The sequence below is a fragment of the Coenobita brevimanus genome, chromosome 86 (assembly GCF_032717465.1).
Source record: "Coenobita brevimanus isolate Jiangsu-jjx chromosome 86, ASM3271746v2, whole genome shotgun sequence".
In the NCBI taxonomy this organism is placed as follows: Eukaryota; Metazoa; Arthropoda; class Malacostraca; order Decapoda; family Coenobitidae; genus Coenobita; species Coenobita brevimanus.
This window is the reverse complement of record NC_137039.1, coordinates 31,030,183-31,051,399: the sequence shown is the minus strand read 5'-3', so window position 1 is coordinate 31,051,399 and position 21,217 is coordinate 31,030,183. Positions and strand designations below refer to the sequence as shown.

The 21,217-nt window shown below is 41.8% G+C and overlaps 2 protein-coding genes across 2 annotated transcripts; both read left to right on the top strand.

The window, feature by feature from the left end:
- Positions 1–5,289: 5,289 nt before the first annotated feature.
- LOC145410817 (protein PET100 homolog, mitochondrial) lies at positions 5,290–8,276 on the top strand. Its single transcript, XM_080280935.1, has 3 exons — positions 5,290–5,385; positions 5,806–5,969; positions 8,154–8,276. Exons 2-3 carry the CDS (start codon positions 5,814–5,816, stop codon positions 8,238–8,240), a joined length of 243 nt encoding a protein of 80 aa, XP_080137061.1. The 5' UTR covers positions 5,290–5,385; positions 5,806–5,813; the 3' UTR covers positions 8,241–8,276.
- Positions 8,277–8,696: 420 nt separating this feature from the next.
- LOC145410815 (uncharacterized) lies at positions 8,697–19,785 on the top strand. Its single transcript, XM_080280934.1, has 8 exons — positions 8,697–9,687; positions 13,120–13,291; positions 14,361–14,611; positions 15,026–15,147; positions 15,997–16,183; positions 17,409–17,996; positions 18,462–18,593; positions 18,984–19,785. Exons 1-8 carry the CDS (start codon positions 8,697–8,699, stop codon positions 19,070–19,072), a joined length of 2,532 nt encoding a protein of 843 aa, XP_080137060.1. The 3' UTR covers positions 19,073–19,785.
- Positions 19,786–21,217: the final 1,432 nt, after the last annotated feature.

The following is a 21,217-nucleotide window of genomic DNA, read 5'->3' as shown; positions in this document are numbered from 1 at the left end:
CGCTAAGGAAGAGGCGATACGGAATAATACCCCTCCATTAAAAGACTCACTCTCTCTCTCTCTCTCTAGTATCTAATGACGGTGACTAAGCTCCTTCTAAACTGACTAAGATCCTTAACCTCTTTTGGTTCTGTTGATGGCCAGGTGTAGTTAGATTGCAGGGTTAATTTGACTAGTAACCAAGGAGACGCATTCTTAACTTTTAACTATGGCTCAAGCAACCATTCACATGTATACCTTCCATCCATTAACTCCTTCATCCATCCAGCAGTCCATTCATCCATCCATCCTCCTTTCTTCCTTCCTTCCACCCATCCATTCATCCATCCAGCCAACCATTCACCCATTCACTTATATACCTATCAGTTCATCCACCCATCCATCTGTTAATTCTTCTCAGCCTCCATCCATCCATCCATCCATCCCTCACCATCCCAGAAGCCTAACTATAATGAGCTGCTTCGTTGGGTTAGTATTTCTGGCATCAGGTGGCTCCCTCGCTTCACCCCAACTACCACCATCCATTCATCCACCCATTCTTATATCTACCAATCCACTCATCCATCTGTATATTCGTCAGTTCCTCCATCCATTCGTCTTTCTCTCCATCCAGCCATCCATTCATCCAACCATCTCTTTATTTGTCAGTCCCTTCCTGCTTCCATCTAACCAGCCTACTAACCATCCATCCATTTTCCTACCCTACCAACCAATCAGTCAACCAAACAACCATCCATCCATCCATATATGGCACATACCCGTCAACTGATCTTTTACTCCCTCCCTCCCTCCCTACCTCTCCCCATCCATGCATCCATCAATCCCCCTCCCTCTCTCCCTCCTTCCATCCATCTCTCCCTTTCTTCCTCCCTCCATCTATCTACCAATTTTCCGACCTCCTCTCTCTTCCCATCCATCCATTCATCCATCAATCAATCTCCCTCCCTCCATCCATCCATCAATCACTCTTCCTCCCCTCCATCTATCAATTCATCCATCCATTCATCCATCCATCCATCTATTCATCCATCCATTCATCCATCTATCCACCCATTCATCCATCTATCCATCCATTCATCCATCTATCCATCCATTCATCCATCCATCCATCCATTCATCCATCTATCCATCCATCCATCCATCCATCTATCCATCCATCCATTCATCCATCCATTCATCCATCCATCCATCTATTCATCCATCCATTCATCCATCTATCCATCCATTCATCCATCCATCCATCCATTCATCCATCTATCCATCCATTCATCCATCCGTCCATCTACCAACATCCAAGCCCCTCCCACAGGTCTAACCATCATGAGCTGCTTCGTTGGGCTGGTTTTCCTCGTGTCAGGCCGCCCCCCGCGCTCCACCACAACTACCACCACTACCACCATCGCCGACTACAAGTATCCGCACTACCACGATTCACCGCCCAAGTACAGAGAGTCATGGAGGAGAGCTTACTACACTGCCAGGTGGGTGTGGGTGGGTGTAGGGGAGTGTAATACAGTTTTAAGTAGTACTGGATGGGTGTAGGTGGGTCTGCGAGGGTGTAGATGGGTGTAAGTGGGTACAGGAGGGTATAAGTGCGTGTAGGTGGGTGCGGGAGAGTATAGGTAGGTGGGGAAGGGTGTAGGTGGGGTGTATATGGGTGTAGATGGACGAATATGGGCTGCAGGTTTAAGTTCAGCCAGTCTTAGCCCTTATTTTGGTGGGATGGAAGGTCATAGTGGTGGTGGTGGTGGTGGTGGTGGTGGTGGTGGTGCTGGTGCTGGTGATGATGATGATAATGATGATGATGAATTTCAGCTTTGTAAACAGGCTACTGTAAGTTGCCTTTTATGACAATTTTTACTGCCAATCCGGGAATAAAATAAAGACAAAATAGTCAATACATTAAACGTCATCTCTAATAATAAAGCTGATTTGTCATAATAAAACAGATGTCAGTTTTCCAAAATTTACACACACACACACACACACACACACACACACACACACACACACACACACACACACACACACACACACACACACACACCGCTCGCTGGTGCAGTGGTAACGTTCTCGCTTGCCATCTGGTAGACGGGAGTTCGCGCCTCGCTCAGGTTGCGAAAAGTTTCACTGACGAAGTGGGTGGTTACTGTCCCCCTGGAGCAAGGGGAAGGGTGTGTGGGTGTGTGAAGGTCACAGCCTTGCCCTTAGATCGGACTATATGAGCTCTTAGCTCCATTCCGGGAGGGTAAAAGCTGACGATCACGACCATCAAGTGATCCTGACCGACCCGGTGAATTGCACACACACACACACACACACACACACACACCTCTAACAGGGCCGTGTTTACTAAGAAGCCTCCTATTCCACCTATTTTTGTAAATGACAGCATGGCGGTGCAGACGGCATTAGCAATTAACTGTCTAGAAATAACCAGTAATTGTCTAGGAACATCAACTAATTACGTAGAATATTAAGTAATCATCTAACCAACATATTTTCAGACGAGATGATACCACGACAGATCCTTCACAAGCCGACCCTAGCTCCAGCTCCTCCTCCTCACTCCTCCCTTGTTCTTCCCTCCAGAAACGCTCCAACAGTCTCTCCTTCTCCCCCATCCCTCCACCAGTTCCCCACTTGACGCAGCCCAAATCCCTGCCTTCCTCCTCCTCCACATCCCTTTCCACCCTCCCCACCACCGTCCAGCAACAGGTCAAGTGTTCAGTGGATCTTCACGTACCTCCTTCCCCTACGAGTTCTGTGGACGAGTTGCCCAGTTATCAAGTCGCCGTGGAGGTGATGGACGCCGACTCGCTGCGGAAAGTGCAGGAGGAGGTCGAATCTGGGATGTGAGAGAAAAAAGAAGTGTTAGGAATCGAGGAAATATTTAGTAATATGTTCGCTGGATGTCATAATATCCATACCTGAAGAGAGAGAGAGAGAGAGAGAGAGAGAGAGAGAGAGAGAGAGAGAGAATGGAGGGAACTCATTCATCCCTTGAATTAATTCTTGTAGACGACATTTCGTTGAAGCGCCTTAACCCACTTTACCACCAGGCACCATGTTTTTTGTTTATATGGTTACTATCCAAAGTATACAGTAACTGGTTTCCAGGAGCACACGAAACTATATGGTCTGTCTGTAGCCTACTAGGCCACCTGAATGTAGTACCACATCGGATGAGTGAGCAGTGGGCTCTCTCATCCACCTAGCAACTGGTTTTACGTCGGAATTTTTGTGAATCGATTCTTCCATCAGTCTTTCCATTCATCTGTCAAATTATATTCATCACTGTCAATCCATCTACGTTAGCTATCTCACACCATTCGTCAAAACACTCCTAGCACTCTATATCTTTCTATCCAACACACATACCTGTCTACCTGCCTATCTACCAGTAATACATCTGTCAACATCGTTACACATTCAACACACAACTTCTATTACAATTTTCACAAAACAGTCTCCAGTCCTAATGCTGATACTCAAGTGGATTGGAACGTAGCCCCAACAACCGGACATCCTTTTATATTGGAAGAAAAATGTGTATATTCTGATTTCTAAATGTCTTAACCTACAAACCTCAATTTCTGTAGGTTGGTAACTAGTTACTATATCTATATCAGTTAAGGATATAAACTTCCAGGGCCGGATTTACCTACTTGTGGTCCCCAGGCCAAACTCATCAGTGGGCCCCCAAATTTATAGTACACTGCGGGCCTATACTTAATGTACAGGGGCCCCGCACTCCGGGCCCTATACTTATTGTACAGGGGCCCTTATGGTTGTGAATATATATAATGAAATACTCGGTGTACACTTGAAACAAGGTGCACACTGCGCGACATATCAGTTTCAGTGGGCCCCCAGATACCGGTCGGTACTAGGCCAATAGCTTACTTGGCCTATTGGTAATTCCGGCCCTGTAAATTTCTATGTCAAAGGTTAAGGTCAATAAAGTGGAAAGAAATCTACCCTAAGCAGGCGGTTCTCCCAGCTCTGTTGTATTGTGGTTAATGTGATGTTTTAATGTTTTGAAGTTAGTTATTCTAGTTTTTGCGATATTTTAAGTGCTGTTACAGATTGTTGAATGATGATACGGAATTTACTACTTTTATACTAGTGTTAATAAAATCATCCTTTGTGACTTTTACCGTTTTCATTTACCTATGTTTTCCTTTAAGTGATGTTCTTCGCTGTTGCTATGGCCCCAAATTTCTGAAACGTGAACCCTGTGTACTGCAGGCTTTAGCTGCCCTTCTGCAGGTCATCTTTGTCTCGGGGGGTTGGGAAGTAGTGGGGTCATGAAGGCGCCTATCTGTGCCTCCAAATGAAAACGTTCTTTTGAAACTTAAACACTTCGCTGCCATGGAGGCACTTGGACATATAGCTAAATCAATGGTATTTTATTAAAGTGAAGGATTTTCTTGTCGAAAGTTGAAAAACAAAATGTGTTCAACCCTCGAACAACTGGCAATTCCTTTAGTGTAACAAAATGCTCTGTTGGCAGCCTGAATCAAATATTGCATCCTTAGAAGCCAGGAAATATATTACGTAACATGAAGCGAAACAAAATTGAGAAGCTTCGTTGCAACTGTTCCCACGAATGTCTTATAATGCAGAATCAAAACCTTTGGACTCTCCCTCTACTTAATTCCGTCATTGCAAGATTATGAGAATTCTGTAGATCTTAGGTGTTATTTTGTACTCCAGCTGGATTTGAGCCTAAAACCTTACTGAACTGCAAGTAGCGTTATAGTTTACAGCCGATCTCCGAGTAACTGCTTACTTTATTCAATGATAAACTTACTCCATTAGATCAAACACGCCTTTTCATCACTGACAGCACTAGGCCACAGCAGAGTTATGAAACAATTTACATTTCTTTAACCAATCCGTTTTTACGCGAACACAAATGAAACGCGTACATAATATTTTGGAAAGTTTGTTGTAGTTCGGCAACCACTGGGTTTCAAAAGACACTTCGTTCATTATTTACCGTAATGATGTAAACAAATATTTATAGCAATTGTACAGTACCCATTTCATACAATTACAAGCACCGAAAAAAAATAGTTTAGATAAACATTCAAAAGGCTTAACCTGGCTTGGGGACCACTTCCAATTTACGAATACTTATGTTACAATAAAGTTACGGAACAATATATTATAGAAAATGACAACCGTTTCCCAAGTATTGAAATAATGGTAAAATTTGCAAACTCAGAAAAAATATATATAAAAATATTGTTCTCAAGACGGTCCGTAGTTAGGTGGCCATCACGGCCACGACGACGATTGGTGTTCGAGTGATATTGTTTTATTATACTGTATTTAAATCTGTATCTTTTTATTACGGGTGCGAGGCTATAAACAAAGGTACGGTAAGGGACTGAAAATATTGAGCTCTGATTATTCAGTATGGTTGATGAAAGATTATGCATCAGGAATGACCAGTTTATCTTGCATAACTGAGTCTGTTCAACCCTCTCTGTGGTGTTGTCTGTTTCATTTACGAGATTTTGATCTGTTTCTTCGGTATGTTAGACAGTTCTGACGCTATTTTCTTCAATGGCATTTTTGTCGCAAATTTTTTTTTTTATTAAGGTTAGGTTAGGTTAGGTTTTCTGGAGTAAAATTTGTGATGAAAATGCCAAACAAGTGTCTTAGGATTGTCTAAAATACAGTTAAAACGGATCAGTATCTTGTAATTTTGTTTTTGGCTGAAACTATAAACTTACCTTTATTTCTTACTTGATATATCCTGGCAGCATGTACATTTTATTCTTCCCTTTCCAGACAGTACCATGGGTGGGTGGCGGCTAGAGGTTGGGAAGATGGCTCTGTACATGAGCTTCCCAGTGGTTCTCTTCTACTTCTTCAACCAGCCTAAATACTTTGAGGATTGGACAGTCAAGATGCGCCGTGAGCTGTACCCTCCTTTAGACAAGATGCATGCAAAAGTAATAGATTTTACCCCGGGAATAAATTATTTTTTAAGGTTTATTCTAGCAACCTTTAAGATGTTTTATTCTATATAGGAGTGACATCAGAGAAAGCTTCATTAACTGCATTAATATGAGAGGTTCTACCTAACTGATATAATCACTAGAGACATACGGTACTTCATTAACCACATCAATGTGAGGTTCTTCCTAAGCTGTATAGAATAACTGGGAGGCAGTAGAGATTGAGAAATATTACAGCACTGGGTAGACCTGTACTAGTTGAGTGAATTTAAAGAATTAAAAGGGAATCTGCTTAGTTACATGGGATGATCCCTCCAGCCTTGGGTTTACTCACCTGTCATTCCTAAGCTGAGTAAAGTCATGTGTCAGCATGTGAGTTCATATCACTTATCAAGGCTCCAAGATGCATGCATGCATCAGCCTTGGTCATCTGATGGCAGCTGTCCACACTAATTGATCTCTGGCAGCCCTGAGGCCACACTTTTTTGGTCTGCCTCTCGCAGCCCTACCCTCGACGTTCACACTTCTCACCTGTATAATAAAAAGACAGCTCTAAATGAGAATGTTGCAGCGCCATGGTTGTATTTCATAATTCCAGCAAAAAAGGTTACTATGGCAGCAGAATTTCCAGAACACCCCATGGTGCACCAAAAACACTTAATTTCAAACATTGCCAAAAAATGAGAAGTGGTGTTTTGACACTTTAAAGTACAGTATGTACTATATACAATATGCCAAATACAGTGAACTCTCAGTTACCCGGCATAATTCAGCCAACCTTTGGATGAATAAAGCTAAACACCAGATGTTGCATAGTATCCCCCATTGGCTCAACATTCGGCGTTGGGCCGGATGTTGTGTTTAGGTACTGTCAACCCTTCATCCTAAAAACTTTCCCATGAGAAAAAATGAAAACTAAGTTTAAAATACAAAACAGTAATCATACAGTACAGTAATACAGTGCTGGTTGGCTACCATGTACGAGCTGATTGGTACACCTTGCAGCTAGATACGGTATTGCATAAAACTGCCGGTTACTTTCCATTTTAGTGCTGGATGTTGCATAATTTCACCAAATATTGTATTAGTCGAGCCAACAGTGCCGGATATTGTGATGATGGGTAATTGCGTGTTTACTTTATTACCGGTAGGTAATTGTTTCCCAAAGCAAGTTTAGTCATATTGGAAATATGTAAAGAAGAAGCTTACACTGTATTAAGTACAGTATAATGAGCATGGATAGTTTCCTGAGTAGTATGGGTCAGATATATGCAGTAATGCGCAAAGGTGAGATAGCATGTGAAGGACTGCAAGTTTCTGGTATAAGTATAATATTAATAAAGAAAAATCAAGAAGCTAACCAACTGAGCTGGGAGGATATGGAAATTGTTACATATACAGTACAGTGCAGCACGTGGTGTAGATGGAAAATATTGAATACAATTTTTATAATGACTGGGCATTGGATGGTTTCCAGAGTGGTATGGGTCAAATATATGCAGTAACGCACATAGCTGAGAATGCATGATAAGGACTGCAAGTTTGTGGTACAGGTACAGTACATCATTTAATAATTAGGAAAAATCAAGAAGCTAACCAATTGATCAGGGAGAGTGTGGAGTGTTACATATACAGCACTTTATATTATAAAGTGCAGTATGTGGTGTACATGGAAAATGTTGAATACAACATTTATAATGATGGTGGGGATGGATAAGGATTGATTGATGTTTCATTGGTTGAATGTGTTGAAGCCTGATAAAGATGTATAATGTCCCTGTGGTTATACAAATGGTGATATAATAAGATTATTTTACAAATTATATAAATGGGAGTAAACCTGGTGCTTAGTGGTGAGGCATGGAATATCTCAAATGCCAATGATCCTGTACTGCTTGCTAATAGTAAATGGGATCTTTGCAAACTGTTTCCGAGTTTTGTGGATATTTGAGCGATGAGATCTCAAAGCAAATATAGATACAAGGAATGTGATACAATATACGTGTATAGGGATTCAGTGAACTAGTGTGTGATGTGCTGAAAAAGGAGAGATTAGGATTGGTGAAAGATTTAATGTATTCTTGTGTAGTCATAAAAGATTGAGATATATGTGTAAAGAAAGTAGAATGGCTTAGGGTGGATGGTGATTATTTTTTTTTTCCCTCCCCCTCTCCCCAGGAAATTGATGATTGCATCCGGAAAATGTACGAGCAGAAGGAGAAGGAATTGATGAAGGCACTGGAGGAAGAGGAAAGGGGAAAGTGACCAAGATGATGCTGGAGAGTGAAATGTTTGGAAGTTAACCATTGTGTTTAAATTGTGTATAATGCGAACTCTTGATTGGACATGCCTGTTGATGTAAATATCTTTCTGTTGATATTGCAGTGTGGAAAGTTGCTGATTATTTTCTATATGCCTGTAGTGAATTTTTAGATAATTTAGTGCAGTGCTACTATTTCTATATCATTTTATTAAAACACTTTCTGGCAAAGTGTGGAAGCTCAGATGAAGCACAGAAGGGACAGGTATGTTGCTAAAAGCGTTAGAACTTTATATAGCTACTACATGTTTGAACCATACTTTTAATAGCTGTCAGTACAGAAAAAAAGGTGCTTATATGGAAACTGATATTGAAAGGGAACTTATCCATACAGGAAAAAAAAAAGAAATGAAAAGAGTAAATACTGTTGTAAAGAAATTCAGGTTCAAGAGGAATACAAGATGATGGAAGGTGGTGGAGTCATCGTGGAATGTTTTGTCTCGGAGAAAGGCGAGAAGAATGGAGAATCTAACAGCCCCAAGAGTTTGAGTTGCTCAGGTATCTACCTGGGCAGTGGCTTGGTTCTGACACATGGTACTATTGCCACAGACATCCTGCAACACCCAGCATCACAGTCAGTTCTGCAAGTGCTGGGATCAGGAGGCTGGGTGGTAAATGGTGGTTGTAGAGAGAAGCATGTTAGTAAAGTACACAACCTCTCCAGTGTGAATAATTTAAGAGTGAAGGGCAAGAGCAGTGAACACAGTAGCCTTTCCAGTGAGAGTCAACTAAGTACAACAGTCAGTATCACCCAAGCAAAGTTTCAGGTGATTCTACCAGTCTCCAATGATAATCTGGTGGCTCAGGGGTTGACTGATACAAGCACAAGTGGGAACCAGTCAGCTGCAAATGGCCCTCCTCACAAGCAGCTGACCATAAAGGAGTGGCAGAATCAGGATGGGGATGATTCAGGATATTCTTGCCATAATTCCCAGAAATTGAAGAACAGTAACCAAGGAGCAGAGAGAGTTTCAGTATATAAGGAAAGTAAGCAAGAGAATGAAGTAAACATGAGTTATCCTACAAACACACACAAACTCAAACTTTTGACTGCCAAAGGAACTAACCAGTCATTGGCTTCCAAACTGCAATCCCTGTCTCAGAGCTACAACACTGTTCCTGCCCATATTGAGCGACTATTAACTGTTCCAAGCCTTAGGCAGAAAATAGAAGGGCTTATGCCAGCATCAGAAGGATGGAAATTTACAGAGGGAGAGGAAGATGGAAAGGAGAGTGACAGTATCATTGACAATATCATATTATCCACCTTTGTAGTTCTGAGAATTGCCCCAAGTGACAGCTTAAGAGATGAGTGTGGGAAGGTGTTGGATGAGACAGAGGTGATGCAAGTGGTAAAGAAGATGTTGGCACAAACTTCACATGTCTATAAAGGTTAGTAGAGAAATGCATCAAGAAGTAAATTGCTATAGAACTCTGTGCTTCATCACCATAATCATATGCATCATCATCATCACCATTTCATACTAAAGTATGATGCTCAGCAGGGTCATTATCCATTTAAGGACTACAAAAGGTGTTTCAACCCATTCAGTGCAAGGACATGATTTACTGTATACGGTACAGTAATTGATTCTTGCTGCGTGTCAGCAAGTGGGTTGATGGAGAGTTAGTGCCCTTCCCTGTGAAACAGAACTCAAATGGCCAACCCTTACAGGATTATGCATCTGGCTGTAAATAGATAGCTAGATAGATAGATTTTTGCTGCAACCAGGCAGTGTTTATTCAGCTCTGGGGAGGCATTTCAAAGTAGGGCTTTATCAAACTTTTAAAAATCTGTCCTACTCTCAGTAAGACTGACTGGAGGATTCATGAATAGTGTATAAAACATGTCATGCTGTGGAGGTTAACCACCAGTATTTTAAGTTAAAGTGTGAGAGACCTTTGTCTGGCAGTGTACTGACATTAGCTGATGATCATTGTTGCGTTTCGTTTCATTTTTGAAGGCTCCAACATGCTTGCATGTGTCGGCCTTGGTCACCTAATGGTAGCTTTCCATGCTGCTCGATCTATGGCAGCTTCCTTGTTTAGTCCATTATTCCTGAGGTCACACTCACTGACCTTGTCCCAGGTCATTTTCAGTCTACCTGTTGCTACCCTACCCCTAAAATTACCACTTCTCTCTTTCTACACCCATTTATCATCCCCCATCCTCTCCACTTGCCCAAACCATCTCAGTCTACCCCTTCTTATCATGACACCAATACACTCCAATCCCATCCTTCCTCTCAACTCTTCCATCATAAACCTAGCCCCCCCAGGCCTCGCACTCAGGGACGCACTGCACATCCACCATTATAATCATTGCCATTTCTGTACGCATGAGCCTGTGAATATCCTTTTTCTTTACTGCCCAGGTCTCACTACCATACAGCATTACACTACAAAGATCCCTTAACACAGAGGGAGAGTGCTTTCAATGTCAGGAGAGGCAATAGCTTCCGGAACTTCTTCCAACCACTCCTCACTCTAGCCACAAAGCTAGCTCCTGCCCCACCTCAGGCATATAACATGTCTCCCAAATAACAAAACACTTCCGCACACTTAAGAAACTAACCAGTAAGTTAAATCCTTTCATGCCTGACAATCTCCACATGCTCTTCCCAACACACCACACATATGAAATCGGTGTGATCTTGCAGTCTACCTCTGATACCACTACATCTCTTATGCACCCAATTATCACAAACACAGCACAAGATGGAATTACTTCCAATGCCATTGTTGCAAATCCCACATAGCCACTTCCCCTCTTTTTGACAGTACCACCCCCAGCCCTAGATACTATCACTTTTGTTTTATCTGCATTTACTCTTAAGCCCTTGTGCCCCATACCATCTCTCCATATCCTAAATCTTTCCTCCGCCTCCCTTTCATTCTCTGCAGTCAACACCAAGTCATCAGCATACAGCATCTCCTATGGATGTCTATTTCTGAAGTCACATCAGAGGGCTTCAAGTAGCTACAGTATCATAATTAACAACAGGGGGCTCAAGGCGACCCCTGATGCTCGCCAACATTCACGGAAAAGTCCTCACGTAAAACTCCATTCACCCTTACCTGGGTGCGAGCATCCACATACATGGCCATAACCACCCTAACCAGCCACTCCTCGATCCCAAGTTTTCTCATTCCCCACTTTGCCTCTCAAGGGATGCTATCAAAGGCCATCTCTAAATCAACAAAAACAAAGTACAGTTCCCTTTTCTTTCCTATATATTTTTTCTGAAGCCGTCAAACAATGAATATGGCATCAGTGGTCCCTTTGCCTGGCATAAACCCAAACTATGAATCTCATAATATTCACTCTTTCTCTAATCATACCATCTAGAACTCTCTACGTTACCTTCATTATCTGGTCCAAAAACTTTATGCCTCAATAATTTCCTCTTTCCAGGGCATCACCCTTTAACTTGTACACATTTACAATTACATTCTTCAGCCAATCATCTGGGACAACACACTCATAAATAATAACATTTATCAAATCAGTGACTAACCCCACTCCTGTATCTCCTGAGGCTTTCAGCATTTCAGCAGTCAACCCAGACACACCTGCAGCCTTCACCACCTGCATCCTACCTATTGCCCTGCTCACAGTAGCTGCATCAAAGGCCAAGACTCAACACTGAATCTGCTGGCTCCAGACCTTCCGTGTCCTTGGGAAACTCCTCATTCAACAACCAGTTGTAGTGCTCTCTCCAGGCATCTTTAACATCCCCACTGTTCACCACTACCTTTCCATCATCATTCTTCACACATTGCTCGTCTATGATATCACTATTGTCCCTCGTCATCTGATTTGCCACCTTAATTATACCTTCCTTTCCCACTATTTAGGTTTTCAAGTAAAAGCTTCCAAGATTCAAACTTTGCCCTGTAGACCTCTCTTCCAGCTCTACACTTGGCTGCCAAGTAATCCTCTCTGCTACCACCCATTCTACACTCCCGGAAAAGTCGTCTTTTCTCCTTAACGGCAGCTTCTGCACCCTGATCCCAATACTAAGTTGCTGTATGTCCTGGGGGGACCCCTTGTCCATCCTCATACTGAATCTGTAACTCTCAAGAGGTTGTTCTTCAGGGCTTTGTACTATTCATTGACACTTCTACTGTATCACTGTCTCTCTGTTTAGCCACCACTCTATTCATCTTGCTATAGAAGGCATCCCTTACTGCATGGTTTTTCAACTACCATATTTTCCTCCTAGGTGCATAGGTCCTCTTTTTCATCACCCGCTCCTTAACCACCATGTCACATATCAACAACTTGCGTTGCAGCACACACTCCTCATTCCCCATAACTTTAACATTCCTCACTAACCTCCTTTCAGCCCTCCTGACCATGAAATAGTCTATCTGGCTGCTATTTCCCCCATACTCATATGTAATCAACCTAGTCTCTCTTTTCCTAAAATGTGTGTTGCACAAAATCATGCGCATTGCCTCCCCAAACTCAAGTATCCTCTCCCCTTCCTCATTTCTTGTAACATATGCACATCCCCCATGTACTCCTTCATATCTTTGAGCTGCTACACCTACATGACCATTTATGTCCCCTTTCAGAACCAAAATATCATCCTCCGTCCCCCGTACTGCATGTTTTAAGTCATCATTATGGATAGTGAACAAAAAGAAAAAAGTGAAAACTTAAATTCATAATACAGATTTTAAAAGCTGAAGTATTAATGTTAATACTGTACAAGATTGCATTATGATCTTTATGCCATTTCTTTTAGTTACTTGGCAGTTCTTATTCCTTGGATCTTCATGCAGTCTCTTAACATTCCCCAAACCTCTTCTCCTCAGGTGCCACTGTCTACGTTGAAAGTTCTCCATTTGGATCACTGTGTCCTGATGTGTTCTTGAATTCCCTGAGCCGTGGTGTAATCAACAATGCAACCCCACCCCTCTTACTTACTGATGCACGATGCATCTTGGGCAGTGAGGGGGCACCTGTCTTTGCATCCCTTGGACAAAGGTAAGGGTGGCTTGATTCTTTCTCAGAACTTCGGGACAGGAGAAGTACTTCTGTTCATTTAATGTAGTTCTATCTTCATGTGACTACATTGTTTGTATCTTCATGTGACTACATTCAGTGACTCTTCACTCCTGTAACCTAGGAAACCATTTAGGCTATTATGTACTACATTAAGTGTTAACTATTTAACCTGCAAATATGCCAAGTATTTGCTCCTCTGAACTGTCTGCATGCATTCCTCTACCTCTGCGACGGGTGCGTAGCACCCGTCTAGCAGCAAACTCTCATCTCTTTTCTATCCAACTCTCTAATGCAAGAGTTAAAACCGTTACTCCCAGTCCTTCATTTATGCAGCAGGTCAACTCTGGAACTGTCTCCCTCTGTCTGTATTTCCTGCTGCCTATGATCTCCAGTCTTTCAAGCGCAGTGTGCCCAGGCATCTTGAAATGAATGGATCTTGAATTTGGCTCTCTCTCGTATTTTGTTTTTCTCTTGGAGGGAACTGTTATTGTGGGCTCATGGCCTTTGGTTCCTTCTTCCTCGCAAAAAAAGAAAAAAAAAAAAAATGACCTGATGAGTTAGGGTGCTCCAACCAGATGTTGCCCATAAGGGTTAAGTTGGGTATATTACTGACAATGCCACTCAGGGATTAGTGATATCTTTAACTGGATTTAGTAACCTCACTCAAGCCTCCACATTCCTGATGGGAATAAAGGATTGGATGATGGATGGGCAGTCATAAAACTTGGAGGAGGGGGGGAAGAGAGAGAGAGAGAGAGGTGGGAGTTGGTGGGACAGAAATATCCTATCTGTATACTATACTGGAGTATTTTTAGTGGTGACCCAAATGCCCATTACTTTCCATATGTTGCAGGCAGCTCCATCCTTTATAACCAGCATGAGGAAGGGGGTAATTATAATTGGGACCTCCATTGTTCTCTGACTTGTGTCCACACTTATAGGTTGATGATGATGTAGAGGTCCTGTTAACCCAGTCATTCCGAGAAGATAATATTCTTTTCAGTCTTGCTGTTTCCATCTCTAATCTTCTTTTCTCTTCTTCCCCTAGACCAAACCTATGTGCAATGGTTATCTCTCCATTCTTCTGGCGTAAGGGCGAGTGGCTTGGTTTATCACTGCTTGCCGCCATCCAGCCAATCCTGCGCACTGTTCTCCTTTCCTGCAGCCAGTCAGAAGATCCACCACGCAGCCTTCCAAACCCACCAGTTGGAACAGATGTGGAAGAACAGGGAAAGGTGTTGATGACAGATGTTGCATGGACAGGAGACTTGGAGAGCAGTGAAGAAATGTTGATGAAAGGTGTGAAACCATTTTTGTACAGCAGAGAAAGACAGCTCTGGGGCAAAATTTCAGTTTGCTTTACATGCCAGACTCAACATAAACTGAAATTTTGATAAATATTTTTATATAAATATTTTCTGAGTAAGAGTGAGAGAATTCTCTCTCTCTTTGAAGCATTTGATAGGGAATAGGGAAGTAATTGTAAGTTTTAAATTATAATAATAAAAAAAACCTGCCTTTTGTTAAAGGATTTCTCAGATTTTCTGACTTTTGGCACTAATGTATATGTACACTACAAGTATTATTCTGGCCACACCTGAATTATTGTATCCTAGCATATTAACATGCTAGATACAGACTGGAAAGAAACAGGTGCTGCGGAGCCTCCTTAACCAGCAAGAATATAGGTCTAACTCTCACTCTCCACAACAGGCATTGAAGGCAGTGTGGTGGGTGTGTGGGGTGGGGACAAGTGGGGGAGTGGTGTGGTAGTATCATCGCGTCCACCCCTCATCCTCACCTGCGCCCACGTCACACAGCCAGCCAAACATGGGGTGAGTTACCAGGGCCAGTTGTCTTGATTTTCATCTGGGCTTGGTCATCATTTCCAGGTTTACTTCATCTTCATCACTGTCATTGTCTTCATTGCCATCGATATCATCTTCGTTTTGTTTATACTGTAATTATAATTTTTAGCATCATCAGGAAAACATGAAAGTAGATAAGTACAAAGTTATAAGCCTCTTCCAACTAAGTATAGTCCACGTGGTACTTCATCATCACGTTTTTGACCTTTAGTTCAACATAGAGATAGGATGAGATAAGATCCAGATAAGAGGAAAGAGAAATTGCAGAAGTAGCCTACTCTTCCAACTAAACGTATCCCATACATCATCATCACCTTTATGACCTTTAGTTCAGCAGAGATGAGATGAGATAAGAGGAATGAGAAATTGCATAAGTAGCCTACTCTTCCAACTAAACATAGCCCGTACATCATCACCACCTTTGTGACCTTTAGTTCAGCAGAGATGAGATGAGATAAGAGGAATGAGAAATTGCAAAGTGGGAAAACTATCAGTAGCATGCCCAGGAAAAACATACTTATGCTTTATGCCTGTGTATTGTGGTAGAAACTCACCCTGTACACATACACTTTTGTCTGTGTTCCAGTTTCTATCTAGCCTTCCATTTATTTTGCTCTTCATCATTTGTGTCTTCAATTTATCCTTACTCACATTTTAAAACGATACAGTGAGGTAGGATGCACAAACAATGAAAGACAAAATATGTGAGAAAACTATTAACTGTTGCATTTTTTTTTTTTCCCCCTCCACATGGATCTCACCCAATCCTTTGGTAGGAAATGATAATGCAATGATCTTACAAATATTGCCTTGTAGAGAGTGACAGTTGTTCTGAGTGATGGTCGGAAGATGTGCGGTCAAGTGTTACACCAGACACAGCCAGTCGGTCCATCAACAGGCGAGGAAGGGACAAATGGGGTTAGCATATGGGATCTGGCAGTGGTTGGGGTCAGTCAGCCCTTACCACCACCACTTATCCTCTCCACACACCTCCCACACACTGGTATGCACTCTTACCTTTGTTTTTACAGTAAGTCCCTGTTATCGGTTGTCTCTTTTGGCATTCAGTTTTGCTGTTGAGTCCACAGCATATTACAAAAAAAAATTTCCTTTAATATCCCATTGCTACGTATGAAGCTGATTTTCCACTTGTCCCCAGTTCACATTACAAATTGTATGGAAAAATTTATGAGATTCTGTAACCCATACCTCTGCACCTCTTGTTATCACTCTTTGGCTTCTGCGATTCATGCTCAGCTGAATTAAATTATGTAGTAATCTCTCAATTATCTGGCATGATTCAGCCAAACCCCCCGCCAGACGTTGCGTTGGTACCCCTAGTCGGCTGTCCATTCGGCAGTGGGCCAGATAATACGTTACCACCCTAAGCTACCCATCTCAACCCTGTCCTAAAAACTTTCCTACAGTATTAGCCATGAGTAAAAGTTTAAAATCAAACATAAAATACAATACAGTACTGATACAGTTATAGTACAGTAATACAGTACATAATATAATCATGCTGATACTCACGTAGTGTTGGCATCACACAGAATTAGGGTACAGTATTCAGAGCACCAGGGCATGGAGCACTGAGGGGCCACAAGGGAAGTCACAGCATTATAGCAATGAGCGAGGCACGAGCGGCCACAGGTTAAGTCACTGCATGGGTCACAGATACAAAAGACACAGATAGGTCTTCACTATATGGCATCCAGTAGAGAGAATGAGAGGGCATTGTCTGGCTCGGCATGTTGGGTGAGCCGCTCCCATAACGCACTTTGATTGGCTGGTGTGTGTTGCTGTGCTGCAGGGTCTGCCTTCACACCAATTGGGTTCTGTATCTGAGTCGGGTGATACACATTACCACCAAAGAATGCATAGTACTTCTGATCACTTCACGTTTCTGAGCAGGATATTGCCAAATGTCGCTGGATAGTTTCATTAGAACTGAGCAGAAAATGCCAGATATTGTGACAACAGATAATTGAGATATTACTGTAGCATAAGCTGGAGTAGGATGCTTCGAGGTATTCCAGCTACAGTATTACAGTTAGTTATCTTTGTTGAACTAAAGCTTGTTATCATTTTACTAACAGTAGCACATTGTTATCTCTGTTATAGAAAAGCTTGTGCACTTCTTATACTAGAGCTTATAAACACTTATCATTGTAACTAGAGCTTTTGGTTTTGCCAGTTGTATATCTAACCAGAGCTAACTCTCACAGGCAGCAGTGTGTTGGTGGTGGGGTACGGTATGTTCAGTCCCACACGGCTACCCACGCCCTCTATCTCCTGTGGTGTGTTGTCAAAACTGATCACCGTTCCACTGACCTCCTTCATCTGGCCCTCATACCCTCGTATCCAACCCTACCTCACCCCAAACCACCCTCAAGAGTTGGTCATTGGGTATGTCAATAAATCCTACTGTCATCGCCCAGAAGACTCAACAGATAGCTTCCCAAAACAAGAGCAGAGTAACAACCAGGCTAGTACTCCCAATCAACACATGCCACTGAACTTCTCTCTGGGACATGGCCGGACTAACCACTCCCCATGTATGAATAATGCCAAGTTTAGTACCAGTCACAGCTGTCAGAATCCTAAGGGTAAGGCTGAGATAGAACCCAGCCATCAAGACACCAAGGATATGGCAGACATAAAATCTAACCACATCAACAGAGATTTTTCAAGATGTACCAAAGACGGAAAACGTCTGATGCGCAAAAGATCGGTTGTCGTGATGATGCAAACGACATGTTCAGTATACGCAGGGACAAGTGGTGGTCCTGTGATTGCTATACATCCAACATTAGGTGAGCATCTTAATGGGTATGTGTGTAGAGCCTGCAGTATTGCATCTTTTGCCTTTATCCTTCTCATTGCTGTAGCTGCAGTTAGTCCTGTGCCCCAACACTCCTTCTGGGGTAACACAGGACAAGATGACAAATGAATGGATGGACATATTTAGGATCCACGAATAATATGTAGAGACATTTTAGTGGATGTGGGACGGAGGTGGAAGAAAAGGAACAGTTTCACATCATGCAGTGGATTAAGCAGCCCTAAGGAAAGATAATTCGGAATTCCCATCATGCAGTATCTCACTCATGCATAATGTTATACATTATTTTTTGTTATCTGGGATCCAGGGAACAGCAGAGTACAGATCTGGAGCCAGGAGTTTGAGGAGGCCCCTATAGTGTATGTTGTTGAGGGTTCATATGAGATTGGCTGCCACTGTTACCTTACATCACCTAATCATCTACCTTCCCATACAGGCCCTTTGGTGGTGGGTATCGTAACATGCAACATTAGGGACCATGAGAAGAAGTGTGTCTTCCCCAACATCAACATGGCTGCACCTACACCACTTGTTGCAAGAATTATTGATGCCTTCATAAAGACCCTTGGTGAGTTGATGTGATGTAGTGGTCATGTTTGGTATTTTTTTGTCTCCTTTATTTTCCTTCCTCACAGTTCATTCTCTTCAATACAACTGCAGTCTATTCCCTGGGGTAAGCTGGATTTGTTAGCTGTAGATGGAAGCAGGCCTTGGGGAAAGATAATTCTGACTGTGCACCCAAGGCCCTAGGTAAGGACTGGCACTAGTAAGGGCATACAGCCATCAAAAAACTAACCCACACATGTTGGTGGTACATCTGTGGTACTGGAGCTGCATGGCACCCAGTATCCCTGTATTGCCTTCAGGGTGTACAGCTTAAAAATGCATGCATAACAAAGGCCTTACCTATCTGTGTCTAATATTCAAAATATAACTCAACACCCCCCAATCCTCACAGACCCTCGAGTACTGCATATGCTGGATGTGGCATGTCCTGAGGCGTCTCACCTTTGGTCCCTCGGCAGTGCACCTCAAGCCCACCTCTAAACTTCCACAACCACCACCACTATGGCTCTAACACTTCTTCCACATATAAATCCAAGAGAATAGTTGGGAGTTATAGGCAAAATACAATAAACTCCTGAGGACAAGGTGTTAGTCTACTAAGCATGGAACATGACCCTTTAAAACCACCACCATCAGTCATCCCATGGGATGCAGCAAATATAATATACGCAATAACGGAATTAATGTACATACTGTATGTGGTATTCAGCCACTGAGTTGTTACCTGCCAGGTGGTCAGGTAGTAAAATATTGTAAATATAGTATTTCCACATTATATCAAACTGTTATTTTATACATATCTGAGATAGTGAGGTACTATACTGTACACATGTACATTTAAATTGGGTAGAAAAGAAACTGATTCAGGGTTCTATCAGTTCACACCTTAAATGCCAAGTTATAAAAGATTAACATTAGAATATGGCACCAGTCATGAAGTTCTATGGAAGGTCACGGAACTATGGTATAGTTGTCATGGTTGTTGCGTGGCCTGTAATGGCGAAGCAGTCACGAGGAGATACTTATATATGACATGAATTAATGAAGCTGCTGGTAGTTATGGTGTAGATATTGAGTTAAGACAGAGTTTGTGACTGGTACTGTTAAGAAAATATTGGTGATGGTAATACTACTGATGAAGAGGATGATGGCAAAGATGGTAACGGATAACAAGTTGGATGATACCAGCAAAATAAAGGGAGAGAATTTATGGTCACATTATTTGCAACAAATACCCTGTATCTTATTATTACACTACAAATGAAAAACAAAGGAAAGTTAAAGCTAATGTAAAAGCTTACTTGCTGAAAGCCAGGGGGAAAAAATGCATACTTTTAATTATAACTGTGTAAACCCCAAAATATAATTTCCACATGGATTCATGTAACTGTTATGTCTTGCACGTCAGGTATCCATTCACTGACAAGAAGACCTTGCTAAACAGTATGTCACTGTCATGTGAGTTTAGACATTTCATGGAGAGTTTTGCATTATTACATAACAGTTTTAAGCACAGCACCTTCCCATCTCACCCCAGACCCTCCTCCTCATCAATGCACTGTCAGAGCAGTTGGAATGTGATGATATTCTACCTTCTTAGGAGATGTCACAAACAATCTCATTAAGCAAAAAAAATGGTGAACATGTTAAAAATTTAACTGATAAAAATTGGTGCTGTACAAGAAATGGGAAGAGTCAGTAAAAAACTTGTAAGAAAAAATTTCAACAACTGTTTCATTGTGAGCAACATTATTACTGTATGTGTATGCTCAAGAGTTAAAAGTATACCAAACCCAGTTTTCTCAACAAAGTTGTCATGAAATGCAGTGTCTAAACATCTCCAACTAAATGGGTCTTGACTAGGAACATTACTTTATTCCCGGTTACATTCCTTCAAAACCTGACAGCTGATGGAATGTTAGTTTCCCATGTGAGGTTATGATGGAACTCTCATTTGTAGACAGTCATTTTCTAGGCAGGAAACAAGATTTTTAAAGACTTGATTGGAGATTGAAAGGGTGGTCTACTTCACTGGGTACTTTGTTATCAGCTACTATAGCTACACATATTTTCCGTTTCTGGTTTCAAGTCTATCCAGCCCACATAACACGTGGACCCTGGGAGAAGACGACTGATAATTTTCTTAACAACCTCTCTTATCCACTCAATACCTCCCTTCATTTCACTATGTACTTATATTTTCTTACTTGCATTAAAAACTACTGCACTCAGTCCTAGCAGCTGGCCCACTCAGTCATTTCCATACTATTTACAAACTTGTTAATTTGGTCCAAAGTAAAATATAAATGAAATTATTCTGCTGTCTATTAACTGAATTGTAAAAACTGCCCAACTCTTTCACTTATTTTAACGCATTACTTCACTTACCACATTTTACATGTTTGAGGTAGGGAAAAAAAAAAAAAAAAAAATCTTAAAATATTCATTTACTGCAGGTAAAAAGTACAGTAATCACTAACTCCTCAGTCAGCTCTAAACTAAACATTACTTAATTGCTTGGCAGAAAAGAAATGAGGGGGGGGGGGATTTTCAGCATAGCTACTGGACGATCTTCCTACACTATTTAGACTGATAACCAGCTGGTTCTCAAAACTGCAACTATCC